The sequence below is a fragment of the Rattus norvegicus genome, chromosome 10, assembly GCF_021556685.1.
Source record: "Rattus norvegicus strain SHRSP/BbbUtx chromosome 10, alternate assembly SHRSP_T2T, whole genome shotgun sequence".
NCBI lineage: Eukaryota > Metazoa > Chordata > Mammalia > Rodentia > Muridae > Rattus > Rattus norvegicus.
Window position 1 is genome coordinate 42,768,439 of NC_141543.1, and position 12,974 is coordinate 42,781,412.

The 12,974-nt window shown below is 47.7% G+C and overlaps 1 protein-coding gene across 1 annotated transcript; it reads right to left on the bottom strand.

Moving 5' to 3' along the window:
- Positions 1-220: 220 nt before the first annotated feature.
- Positions 221-696, bottom strand: Rpl30l2 (ribosomal protein L30-like 2). Its single transcript, NM_001409110.1, has one exon. It carries the CDS (start codon positions 624-626, stop codon positions 279-281), a length of 348 nt encoding a protein of 115 aa, NP_001396039.1. The 5' UTR covers positions 627-696; the 3' UTR covers positions 221-278.
- Positions 697-12,974: the final 12,278 nt, after the last annotated feature.

Genomic DNA, 12,974 nt, shown 5'->3' on the forward strand with positions numbered 1-12,974 from the left:
GACAGACCAAAGTAACAACTATATCTGGTCTGGCTCTGTGAACCAGACTTCCAGAACTATGGGTGAAGGGGTTATTTACAGGAACTTGGGTCACTTTAAAACAGCTGTATCATCAGAAGGCTCACCCTAGCATGGGTGAGGACCCGTGAAATCTCCCCAGAGCACCCTGCACACCTTGAAGGCAGCTCCATTGGAGGTTTATCCCCATTGTAGCAACTGCTTTTTTTTTTTTTTAAAAGGAGCTCTGGCAAAGTTTTATTAAAGGAGAACTTTCTTGTTTACTTCTCACCAGTCTGTTCTGGCATGCTTCTAATAATATCGGAATCACCTGGGTCAATGATAGCCAGTGTGCATACTCTGTAGTATTTTCCACACGCTGTGCCCAATTCAATGTTATTGCCACTGTAGTGATGGACACCAGTTTTAGCCAACATGGCATAGTATTCTATTTCAGATTTCCTCAAAGCTGGACAGTTGTTGGCGAGGATAACCAATTTCGCTTTGCCTTGTCTGATCATCTTCAGAGTCTGTTTGTACCCCAGCACGTACTTTCCACTTTTCATAACAAGTTGGAGCCTAGAGTTGATTGACTCCAGAGACTTTTTCGTCTTCTTTGCAGCCACCATCCTCTTGCCTTAGGTGCGGGACAAGCCCCAACCAAGATCAGACGCCAAGATGGCCGGGGAGCGAGAAAGGTGTAGCAACTGCTTTTTAACCTCTTGTGTAACCTTGAGGGGGGCCTTCAATTTCAGGAGCTTCTGGCACCTTTATGTTTTGTTTACTCCCTGAGTCTTAATGAGTCTCTTCTTTCCTTCCAGGAAGGGAATGTTTCAGAGGAAATTGCTACACGACACTGCACAGCCATATTGGAGCTCTTTTCAGCTGGCAGATGGTGGTATCATGGCTGAGTCTTTTCTCTATCCTGGGATATAGTTAGCCATCCTTGGCTCAGCAGAGCACAAGGCTTCTCCAGGTATTCTTGCTTTGGCCAATGGAACATGAGCCAGCAGAGTGTGACCAGAAACTTCCAGTATGCTTTTTGAATGTGTGGGTTTTCTTGTATCATTGGCTAGGTGGTTTAGAAGGTTCTATAGGTAGCTGCTGAGCCTGCACAGGGTCTTCAGAATAAGGACCAAGGACAAAAGTACACCTATCAAGACCCGTGGAATACAGTCTGGGGCAGGTGAACCCCAGCTGCATGAGCTAGACTTCAGCCAGACTCCAGATTTGGAAAAGAAAATGCTGTACAGTGTCTTAAGATTTTGCTTGTTGCATGGCGCAAACTTAGGAGCCTCTGTTTTCTCTGTAAATAAAAGTTGTCTTAGTCAGGGTTACCATTGCTGTCATGAAACACCATGACCAAAACAACTTGGGGAGGAAAGGGTTTGTTTGGCTTATACTTCCACAACCCAGTTAAAAGAAGTCAGGGCAGGAACTCAAAAGAAAACAAACCTGGAGGCAGGAGCTGATACAGAGGCTATGAAGGGGGTGTCGCTTTACGGCTTACTCCACATGGCTTGATCAGCCCTCTTTCTTACAGAACTCAGGACCACAGCTCAAAGATGGTACTACCCAAAATGGGCTGGGCCCTTCTAGTATCAGTCACTAATTAAGAAAATGCCCTACATTTGGATCTTAAGGAGGTGTTTTCTCCATTGAGGCTTCCTTATCTGGAATGACTCTAGCCTGTGTCAAGTTGACATAAGACTAGCCAGCAGGGGTATGAACAGTCTCCAGTATGAGTGCATAGGCCTCTTCTCTTGAAGTTTCCTTCAGGCTCTAGGCTTTGGAGTAGCATCCTAGGGGTGTTCCATGGTGATATCTGCATGCTCCTTGTAGGCAAGCATGGAAAGCATTGTACACAGTGGTTTGAAGAGCTGTGTTCTAGTTACTTTCTGTTGCTGCGAACGCCATGACTGGAAGCAACGTGGAGAGGAAATGGTGTACCTGGCATACACTTCCTGTTTTAGGCTATCATCCAGGGAAATCAAAGCAGGAACTCAAGGCAGGAACCCAGCCAGAGGCAGGAACTGAAACAGAGACCATGGAGGGATGCTGCTTAATGGCTTGCTCCTCATGGCTTGCTCAGTCTCCTTTCTTTTACATTGAGGGCCCACCTGCCCAGGAGTGACACTACACACAGTGGGCTGGGCACTCCCACATCGATCATTAATCAAGACGATGCCCCACAGACTTGCTTACAGGCCAATCTGATGGGGTCGTTTCCTCATCTGAGGTCCCCTCTTCCCAGCTGACCCTGGAATGTGTCATAGTGACAAAAATAACAAGCAGCTTGTTTTCCCTTTGTGACTTTGACTTTGTCATCGGAAGGTTGAGACCGTACTTCTATTCGATTTCTTCCATGTAGCTGTATATGTGCGTCTGTGTGCATGTGCGCATGCGTGTGTGCGTGCTCACATTGAGTTAAATGCGAAGGAATGGACAGAGCCTGCCACCTAGAATGTGCTAGAACTCAATTAGAAATCTGTGTAGAGCTGAGGGTAATGACTTGGAGATGAGTCCTGCAGCTAGCTGAATTCTTTTTTTGTTTTTGAAGACTTTTCTTCCCCAGTGACAGAGACAGATGCTGGGAGGATGCCAAGGGACAAGTGTTCCCCAGTAAGAATGGCACTGTGAGAGTCACCCTTTTTTTCCCCGGTGCCTTGGGGACTCTGCAAGTCCATGCTGCTGAATTAACTCACAAGGTCCCTGGAAGGTGGCAGCCTTCCTTTGGGGCATAGGCAGCTGGCCCACACTGTCTCTTGGCCCTGGGAGCTAGAGCCTGCAAAGAGACTCACCAAAACCGATCTGCATGAATTATGCAGTGCCAGAGGCGCCCACTTCAGATTGAGTTGATAAATTCAGCTTCTTAAGAAGAAATAGGTTCTGACAACTGGGGGCTCCCATTTTCACTCCTCATTAGCCCTTGGTAAGCTTGAGTTTTCTTGGTGAATTTATGTAAATGAGGGAGGAGATGGGAGTTTGTCTTTTTCATTACTTCTGAGAGGGAGAATGTGTGCATTTGTTGGGGCAAGTAGACAGCAGTGTGATCTGGGTAAGAGGAGGCTGTTGGTATCAAGTCTTGCTCTCCAGCAGGGTCATGGAGGGACTGCATCCGGGCTGTGGACATTGGATAGGCAGGGTTTCCCCCGAGCTTGGCTCACGTTGACCTTGGCTCTAGGCTCCTTGCATTCTTCCTTCTCATAGTGAACAGTAAGAGGAGGATTCTCATAGGACATCTCCCAGTCCCTGGCTGTCCAGCAGGGCAGCCCCTGCAGGAAGCACATTCTTCCTTATGTGATGCTTTCACTATTCATTGACAGAGACAAAGAGGAGAGCTGTACAAAAGATGTGCCCACCGTTGCCATGGCGCTTCCCAAACCCCCCTTTTGCCCTCTGCTAATTTCTCCTAATCATCTTGCATTTCAGGCCCTTCAGCTGAACACAGTGATGTCTGGTCTCAGGAGCTTACAATGGGTGCTGGGGAATCCTCTTCCATTGAGTGCCCTTTTGGGCAGGCTCAGTACTATTCAGATTGTTGAATCCAAGTTGAAGCTCAGAAATCTGCCTGTGTGTGTATGTACATGCACACTCATGTACACTCATTTGATGTCCAGGGAATGTAGTGACTGTTGGGGGTGAAGTTCTTGATGAGGAAGTTCCTCAGTGTGGACTTTCTGACTTCTCTCCCTAGGATGCTTAACACTGATGGATCTAGAATCGCCTAGGAGACCAACCTCTTGACCTGTTTATGAAGGGGTTTCTATATTAGGTTAATGGAGGTTGAAAGACCCCATCCATAAATGTGGATTCTCCATTGAATAAAATGTAGAAAGTAGGCTGAGCAGCAGCAGACAGAATATGACCAGCTGTCTAACACTCTTGCCACAGTGCCTTCCCCACCATGATGGACTGTACCCTCAGTGAGCCCAAACAAACCCTTCTTCCTTTTGCTTCTTTTCAGGTATTTGGTCACAGCAATGAGAAAAGTAACTCATACACTCCCCATGGTCTCTCTTGCCTGATCTACATGAACAATAGCCACACGAGGAATCCATATGTGGTGGTTTGTATATGCCTGGCCTAGCGAGTGGCACTATTAGGAGGTGTGGCCTTATTGGAGTAGGTGTGGCCTTGTTGGAGGAAGTGTACCACTGTGGGTGTGGGCTTTAAGACTCTTATCCTAGCTGCCTGGAAGCCAGACTTCCGTTTGCCTTCTGAACAAGATTTCATTGATGATAATGGATCAAACCTCTGAACCCGTAAGCCAGCCCCAATTAAATGTTGTCCTTATAAGAGTTGCCTTGGTCGTGGTGTTTGTTCATAGCATTAAAACCCTTATTAAGACATTGTATATCCACCCGGTCATCCATTTTGACTGATAATTTTTAAGGAGTTGCTATAACAAGGTACCCAGGGCTGGGAGACTTATAAACTTAGAACTTCACTTGTTTTGAGGTTCTGGGTGGTAAGAAGGGAAGAGCATGGTGTGGCATTTGCTCAGCATCTGGAGGAGGCTTTATCCTGTGTCACACCACGGTATAGTTGGTCTTTGCTATGTTGTGGGTTCTTCTTTCTTTCACCATTTTCCATCCATTTTCTTTTACCCTTTCAACCCCCCAACACTAGGTAAGAGACAGAAAAGGATAGAGAGGAAAGGGAAGAGATCCCTGAATAAAGTGAAGGGTTGGTAAGGGGGTGACATTATCATTAGAGATGTTGATTAGAGGTGTCAAGTTCCTTGGGGAAGTTAATCTTCACTGCTAGGATATCTAATTTCTTCTTGTTGCTTCTCCATCCACTACTACTTAACAAACCATGACCAACAACAGCCGACATCAACCAATAACAACCAACCAGCAACCCACCCCACCTCTTGGGGACCCTAGCATTTATATACCCTTGAAAAAGTCCCCAGAATCACACAATCACAGAAACTATCTGCAGCTGGCAACATCACACCTTTGTAGAGCATGAGGCAAATCGTAGTCAGCTGCTGTAGACACTCTGAAGCAGCCCCATATCCCACACGTGAGATTAAAATGAAAACATATTCTTATAATATTTTTGTGTTTTTTTTAAAACCAAGTTTCCAGAATCGTCATTACAATACAAAGCATCATGTAGGAGACAGAGCAAGTGTGGCTATCTCAGGTCTCCTTGCTTTTACAAGCCACAGAGGTCATTATGGTGCTCACTTGCCCCCCATAGACACCTGTAATCACTTCCCAAAAGCCTCTTCCAACGTCACAAAATGATGGCTCAACATGAAATGTCATGGGCTCAGTGTGTGTTTGTTCCCAAATTCCTTGTTGAAACTGAGATCATGGAATGCAACAGGGCCTTTGATAGTGATGGTAGCTGTCAAAATGACAGGGACTGGAAGCAAAGCTGGCCAGGAGGATATGGAAAGGCACTAGGAGCCTGTCCCTCACAGATGGATGTTAGACTGTAAACCCTCAGAAGGAGGAACCATGGACTACATCCTGAGTCTGGGAGACCCCTAAAAGTCAGTGTTTTAAAGGTTTGGACACCAGCTGCAGTGCTGTTGGGATGTGGTGGAATCTTTTGGAGGAAACTTGGGGGGGACGTTAGGTCATTGAATGTATTCACCTGAAGAAGACAATGGTGGACTCTAATCCCTCTGAGACTGTGAGCCAAAGTAAACTCTTTGTCCTTTGAGTTGATTTTGTCAGGGTATCTTATCATAGCAACAAAAAGGAAACCAAGACAGTAGGTTGACTGTCCTTAGCTCAGAGAAGACAGAGAATTCCTATGGGGCTGGACCCAGGAGTTTAGTAGGTTCTCTGTCATATCTCAGATCTGGCAGCACTCACCGTTGGGCCGCTTGGGTCCAAGGGGACAGTGGGACACAGATGTGTCATCTTTTGGAGGTCCGGTTAATGGGTCTCTTCTCCCAGACACGCCGTCTTAGGCATCTATTTCATTTGTAAAATCTTCTATGGCGAAAATGTTTGGGTTTTGTAGTCTTCTGACCTCCACACAGATCCCAGCTGGGACTCATAGGCCTGGCACAGGGAGCGGTTATACACATCAAGATGGAGCTCAGAACCCTTTGGAGGACAGAGCTGACATAACCCAGTGGGTCTTTCTGTCAGCCACTGCCCCTACTGACACCAACTAAATGATTTTTCCTCAGAACATCAAATTAGATGTCCTTTCCCCTCCGGGTGGAAACTGAGATACAATTTTCCTCAGAAGGTAGGTAGGGTGTTATAATTTTGGAGGAAGCAACAAATTTTTTATAATTGTGTAATTTGTATATAATTTCTTGTAATAGAGTATGATGATTATAGTTCTGTTTCCATAAAAGACTCCCTAATCCTCTAATTATGGTAGTACATAAAAAAAAAAAAACCTTCCAGGATGGTCTATCTTTGAGAGTTTTTTTCCCAGTTTAAAATTTCTGATGAAAGTTAGCAGACAGCTTGGACTCTGCTAGACAGATGCTTTTCAGTGATTCTAGATCTTTCCAGGGACAATGGCCACATCCACAGGATCATGTGGGGACATCTTGCGGGGTGGTGGACCATGAGGGGAAGCTTGGTAAGGCCCAGCCAAAGGCTTGAAGCTCTGGAGACCCTGAAGAGATGGTAGGAGCTTTGCCTGCTCCAGGCACCAGGCCCCTGTCACTATATGCCTCCCCCCAACCCTGTGTGCACACACACCATACCCCGCCCCATAGATTTGTGGCCATCAGTCACTAAGGGCAATGCCCCAAGTCCTTCACATGTAGATGAGGCATCCCTAAGATCTCAGACCAAGACAAGGGGAAAAGATTTGTGACCACAGTCAAATAGGCTCAAAACAGGGTTCTCCATGCTAGTGAGGTACCTAGAGGCCTGGAGGATGTTGCTAAAGCATCCTTTCCCAGACATTCCTCCCTGAAAACGGTATTTAATCTGAGACCCACCCTGAGAAGTGGGGTTTGGTTTTACGTATCCATTTTCCACCATGACAATGATAAACTGTTTGGAACCATGGACAGCCTCTTCTCATCAAGATCTGCTGTGAAGAACCATGGAGAAGGCCTTCGCCTACAGAACCTGGTCTCCTGTAGGCCTTTCTGTATTCCTAGCCACAGCAGCCACCAAGCCTGCCATCAGCCAAGGACTTTCCTGGCTGGGACTAGCTAGAGCTCCCCTTGTCCCTCAGCCCCAGGCTAGAAGCTGTCCCCTGCCTGTGGGCCCCCACTCAGTTCTCAGCTCTTCTGTAACTCCCAGTGGCTCCTGGATATCCAAGAGCCTGAGAACCCCACACCCCAGCCTCGTCACAGGCCCAGGGATCCCTGAACCAGCTCTGGCTTTAGCACGTCTCAGACTGAACTTTCCCATCCGTTTAGTGGTACCTCAGGGCTCCCAGATGGCCCAGCACACCCGCCCAAGCAGCGTGGGATAAGTGCAGTCAAACTTCCCCAAGCAGCCATGCCTGTAGTGGAATGGACACAGCACCCATAACCCAACAGCATTTCACCATGGAACTACTCCCTTGCCTGCCAGAGATGCCATCTAAACCATAGTAGGATTGTACTCATCCCACACATGCAATGTTACATTTATTGAGCACCTACTAAATGCTGGACCCTGGCCATAGATCCACCATGCTATGGGGCTCCCCAACGTATAGGGCGTGAGACCTATAGACGGCGATTTCACTAAGTAGCAGCACATCACGACATCTTCGATGTGACCTGCACAGGGCTGTGAATGTGGATAGCACATGTGAGTAGAATCTTGAAAGATGAGTAGGACATCATCAAATAAAGGGTATTATGGGATGGGCTAAGGGAACAACCTGCAGATGGAGGAGTCTGCCCTCCCCTTTTCATGCTCTCCTGGTCCTTCTCCTGGCTGGATCTGTGAGAATCTCATAGAACTTGTACTCTGCTAGGGAGGTATGGCTACCCAGCCCCCAACCATAGTCCAGCCACTTTCATCAGCACTCTGTGAAAGGGATTCTTAGGTCCGGCTCTCTACTTTGGCAAGTATGGAGCCAGGGACTGAACTCAGGTCTTTTGACACATGCATGAATCCCTTCCTCTTTCACTGTATCCCACCTAAAGTCAACAACAGCCCCCAACATTCCTTCACATGCAGAGGGACTTTACATAGGGCAAATCTAAGTATACCATTGTCCTGTTCTAACTCTCCAGCATTTCCTACAGATAGAGAATGGAGCCCCTGTTCAGGGTCTGCCAGTCTAAAAGTTCCCTGAATCCCGGGGACTCACATTCTAGACACCCGACTTCTTGTAATGGTGGTCACCCTTGTTGTTTTTTTGGGTGGTGGTGGTGAGGGTTGTCATAGAAGATGTCCATGTCTTTCCCTTCCTCTTAACTGTGCATCTGCAGTCATGGATCACAGAAGAAGTGGCCTCCTTGATTTTCACAGTCAGAGGGAGCATGGATCACGGGCCACCACACAGTTTCGGGCAACAGCACAGAACACAAAGATGGCCCCTTGCTGCAGGGATGACCCAGGACCCTAGTAAAGCCCTCTGAGGCAGCCTAAATGTCAACAGAGTTTCATGTGGCAGTCCAAGCCACTCACAGTATGGCGCTCAGTGGCAGTATAGCCCACAGATACTGAGAAGGCTTCCAGTGGTGGCACAGATCACAGACCATAGCATGGCCTTTGCTGGAAACTCAGACCTCAGACCCAGATGTGGCCCTTGGTGGCAGCACAGGCCTGGATATCACCATAGCCTCAGGTAGTAGCATGGGCCACTCAGATCAGTTTGCCCCCTCCCAGAAGCACACAGTCTACAGAAGAGGCTTCAGGCTGCAGCAGGGCAGACCATGGAGGTCTGCATGGCCCTCAGCCATTAACATGTCCCACAGACATAATCCTGGCCCTCAGCAGGGCACAGCCAGGGCACAGACAGTTGCAGGCCAGCTGACTCAGCCCGTCTGTTGACTCTGCTGCTGAGTCCCTGCTCTGAATCCAGGCCGGGGTTGTGGGCCCGGTTTTTCACTTTTCCACCAAAGCCTGTCAGGGCTAGGGTTGTAGGCTCAGGCTGCCAGCTCATCTGCCTGTGGCCCGGCATTTATTCTTTCTGGAACATTCTTCATGCCCCAACAGGCTCCTGCTCTATCACCTATCTTCAAACATTCTCTCACTTTCCATTCTCTCAGGGAGGCTTCCCACAGCTCCACGTACACCACTCTCCAGTTACTTGTTCTCTGTGAGTCTAGCCCTTACTTGTGTCTTTTTTCTCTGTTTACTGCTTTCGCTCTGTAGTCTGCATGGGGCCGAGCACATACCTGCTTTATTTATGGTGAAGGGTGATATTTGTGTTTATACACTGCCTGGCTCAGGGAAAGTTTCCAACAAGAAAAGAGTGAAGGGGCTGGTGTGTGTGTGTGTGTGTGTGTGTGTGTGTGTGTGTGTGTGTGTGTGTGTGTGTGTGTGTTTGTGTGTGTGCTCAGTTGATAAAGTTCTTACCTTATGAGCACGGGGACCTGAGTCCAATCCCCAGCACCTACATGAATGTGCCTGTTTGTAATCCCAGTACTGGGGAAGCAGAGACAAGTGGATCTTTAGGGCTCACTGGCCAATGAAAGAATCTGTCTTAAAAGAGGTAAAAGGTATTCCTGAGGACAACACCCTCTGGGTTCCACATTCTCTCTCCCACCCCCTTTCTCACACACTCACACACACACACACACACACTCACACTCACACACACACATACACACACACATGTACACACATAAGAGCATGAGTTAGGCCACAGTTGAGTCGCTCACCTGTCCCTTCTCACTGGGATGCCGTCCAACACTTTGGAGTGGTTTCTTCCAGGAAATGTCCCCATCCTCCCTTAGCTGTGCAAAGGCTGTGGCCCCCGGTTGATGTGGATATTAATTCCAGAATGGCTCCTGTGCCACACTCTTCTTCTTGTTAGTCTGGAGGATGGGCAGTGTTCCCTCCATTGACCTTGGCCTCAGGAGTCCAACCCTGTAGGGATGGCTGTGATTTGTGGCAGCATCAAAGAGGAGTTTACCAGGGGCTCAGCCTTTATTCTTTCTTGAACAATCCACAATTGAGCAAGGAAATGTCTTGAAAGGCCCCCAATCCCCAGTCTGTAAGCTCAGGGCATCTGAGAACCAGCCCCTAGCCACAGTTGACTTGCCCACAGGACTCTCTTGAGAGTCTGATGGGTCCTGGCCTGTGGCACAAAGCATGGAGAGAAGGCATGAGAACCATGATGCTTCTGGAGGCTGCTGCAGAATCTGTAGTTGGCAGTTATGCACTTCTGATCCATTAAAGAATGCTTTGGCATAGGAAATACAGATTAGAAATGAAATTGCAATATAATCAAATTGCATTTTTATGGAAAGTACTACATTTTTTCTCTAAATAAAATTCAGTAACAAAATTTTATTTGCTTTCCCCCCCCCAAATGCCTTTCCAAATTGATTTTTTTTCCCAGACAAATTGTGAAACCCAAAGTGGTTTAAAGGGAAGGCCCAATTCTATGGCCTTGGACACAGAACATGGTGTATTTGTGACTGGTCTTGGGACACTCCCAGTCCCCACAGTCTTCTTAGCTTTTTTCTCTTTTAATTATCTCTCTTCCTCCCCCATCATGGTGTGTGTTTGAGTGTGTGTGTGTGTGTGTGTGTGTGTGTGTGTGTTCACTCAAGCATGTACCTGACATGATGTGGAGGTCAGAGGGCAACCTCAGGTGTCAGTCCTTACCTCCCATCTCCTTTAAAGCAGGGTCTTTTGTTGGCCCCTGCTTATGTCAGGGCAGCTGGCCTGTTGACTCTCATGCCTCTGACTCCCAGCTCATTGTAGAAGTGCCGGGATTACAGATGGGCTCTACTGCCTTTTATGTGAGTTCTGGACATTCAAACTCAACCTCACACATGTTTAGTGTCCTAGTTGCTTTTTCAGATGTTACTATAAACTCTCAAATGAGAGAAACAAAAGGGCTTATTCTATTATGGTCAAAAAGTCACAGGGGCAGGAGCTTAGGACAGCTGAGACAGTGGATCCTGGTCAGGAAGCAGAGAGCAGTGAATGAGTGCTGGTCACTGCTCAGCTGGGATGTTTCTGTTTTATACAACCCAGGATGCCCCGCCCATGGCATGGTCCCATCCACAATTAAGCTGAGTTTTTACCCATTAGTTAACATAGTTCAGAGGATCCTTACAGGCATGCACGCCTAGAGAGCCATCTCTCAGGTAATTCTACAGTCTGTCTAGTGGGCGAAACAAACCACAACAGTTAATGAGTGATTTACCCACTAAGCCATCTCTCCTGCTCCAGCCTCCCTGTCACAGAGCCTTTTGGGAGATGCCACAGAGCAGACTGTGCTGGCTGAAGTGGAAGAAATGGGACAGCAAAGGCAGACTTGATTTTTTCCTAGTCATCTCTGTCAATGGAGCAGCAGGCAGGGGTGCAGAGGAAAATTATTAGAGGCATATGGAAAGTTTTGAATTTGGAAATTGCTGGAGAAGAGGGTTGCCGATCACCATCTCTCTGGGCAAAGGTTTCCAGAGAAGATTTTAAGTGGTGCTCACTCGGTGTTAAAATATTCATATGAGAAGTCAAGAATTCAGTTCACACCGTGAGTGTTGGCTGCACATCTTTTGTATTTGGAGACAGCTGGGCTGTCATCAGAATTTATCATCTGCCCAGATGCTTGAGAGCCCCTCCATGGGGCCAGCCATAACGCCCAGACAAAAACTGAAACTGATTTATTCTTTCTCTGATAACTGTAATCAACTTGCAAGTTGTCAATAACTATAATCAACCATCAGGTATTTATTGATCTCTTTTTGTGAGCCATATGCACAGTACAAGTGACATATGCCACCGTACGAGACTTCAAGAGAGAGGCATCTTGCTTCAGAAACTGAACCAGCAAGCATGGGATAACCCAAACGGGGGGGGGGGTCTTTCCTTGCCTTAACTGGGAAGTCCTCTTGGGCTTAGGACAGGATCCAAGAATGGCTGGGGACCCAGCAGGGCTTCTGGGAAAGGATGCTTAGATCTATTTCCCATGTTAGGATGGGGGAAAGGGTCCTTTTGTGCAAGACAAGGGAAGTGGTGTGGTACTGGGAAGGGAAATGACTTGGAGAGGGGAGCCATGAGGGAATATTCACTGGGGCGGCGAGATTAACGAACCGTCATCTGGTGCAGTTGTGGGTTGAACTTGGGGAAGAAGGGGATGCGTGCTGGAATGTGTAGAACGCTCAGACCCTCAAGCCAAGTTTCCCCGTTAGTGAGAGGCCCCTAGAGTGGCTGAATTCATGTAGAACATCTTCTCACCTGGATGCCCAACACAGCTCCTAGGTAGACAGGATGAGTGGCGGCATTCACACGCGTTCTCACAGCTGCGCTCGGATTCACAGACACTGCCCTCTGAAGATGCAGGCCTGCAGCGAAGATTGACAATAGGAGCTGCTGCTAAGCTGTGATTTCTCTCAAGCATCGTGTTATGAATAGAGTTAATGACCGTGGGGTCTAGGAGTTAGTCTGCTATGGCTGAGGACTTCCTGCCTTAGGAGGATGGTACTTCTGGGGCATGTGTGCCTAAGGGAGGTGGCGGCCCAGGACAGACTCTGGAGAAGTACTTTAGAGGAGTCAAGGGACAATTAGAGACATAGGGGTTATGGGGGATGGTTAGCTTATGGGGAGAGCCACTATGAGAAGAAGAAGGCAGTAGGCTGGGAGGTTGGCTAGATAGCAGATGGAAGTCCTAAGAACTACATGGAGGGCAGAGGGTAAGCAGGTGGTCTTGACACTGAGCAAGGACACCAATATTCTTAGTGATGCTACTTCCAGCCAGGGCTTTTGTGACCCTAAGCATTGACTGTCAACTTGACAGAATATGACTCCCTAAGAGGTGTGAATGTCCCGAGAGACATACCACTTGGCATGCCTGTGGGAGATGGAAAAGGTTAACTGAAGTAGGGAAACCCATCTTAATTATGGGTGGGACCA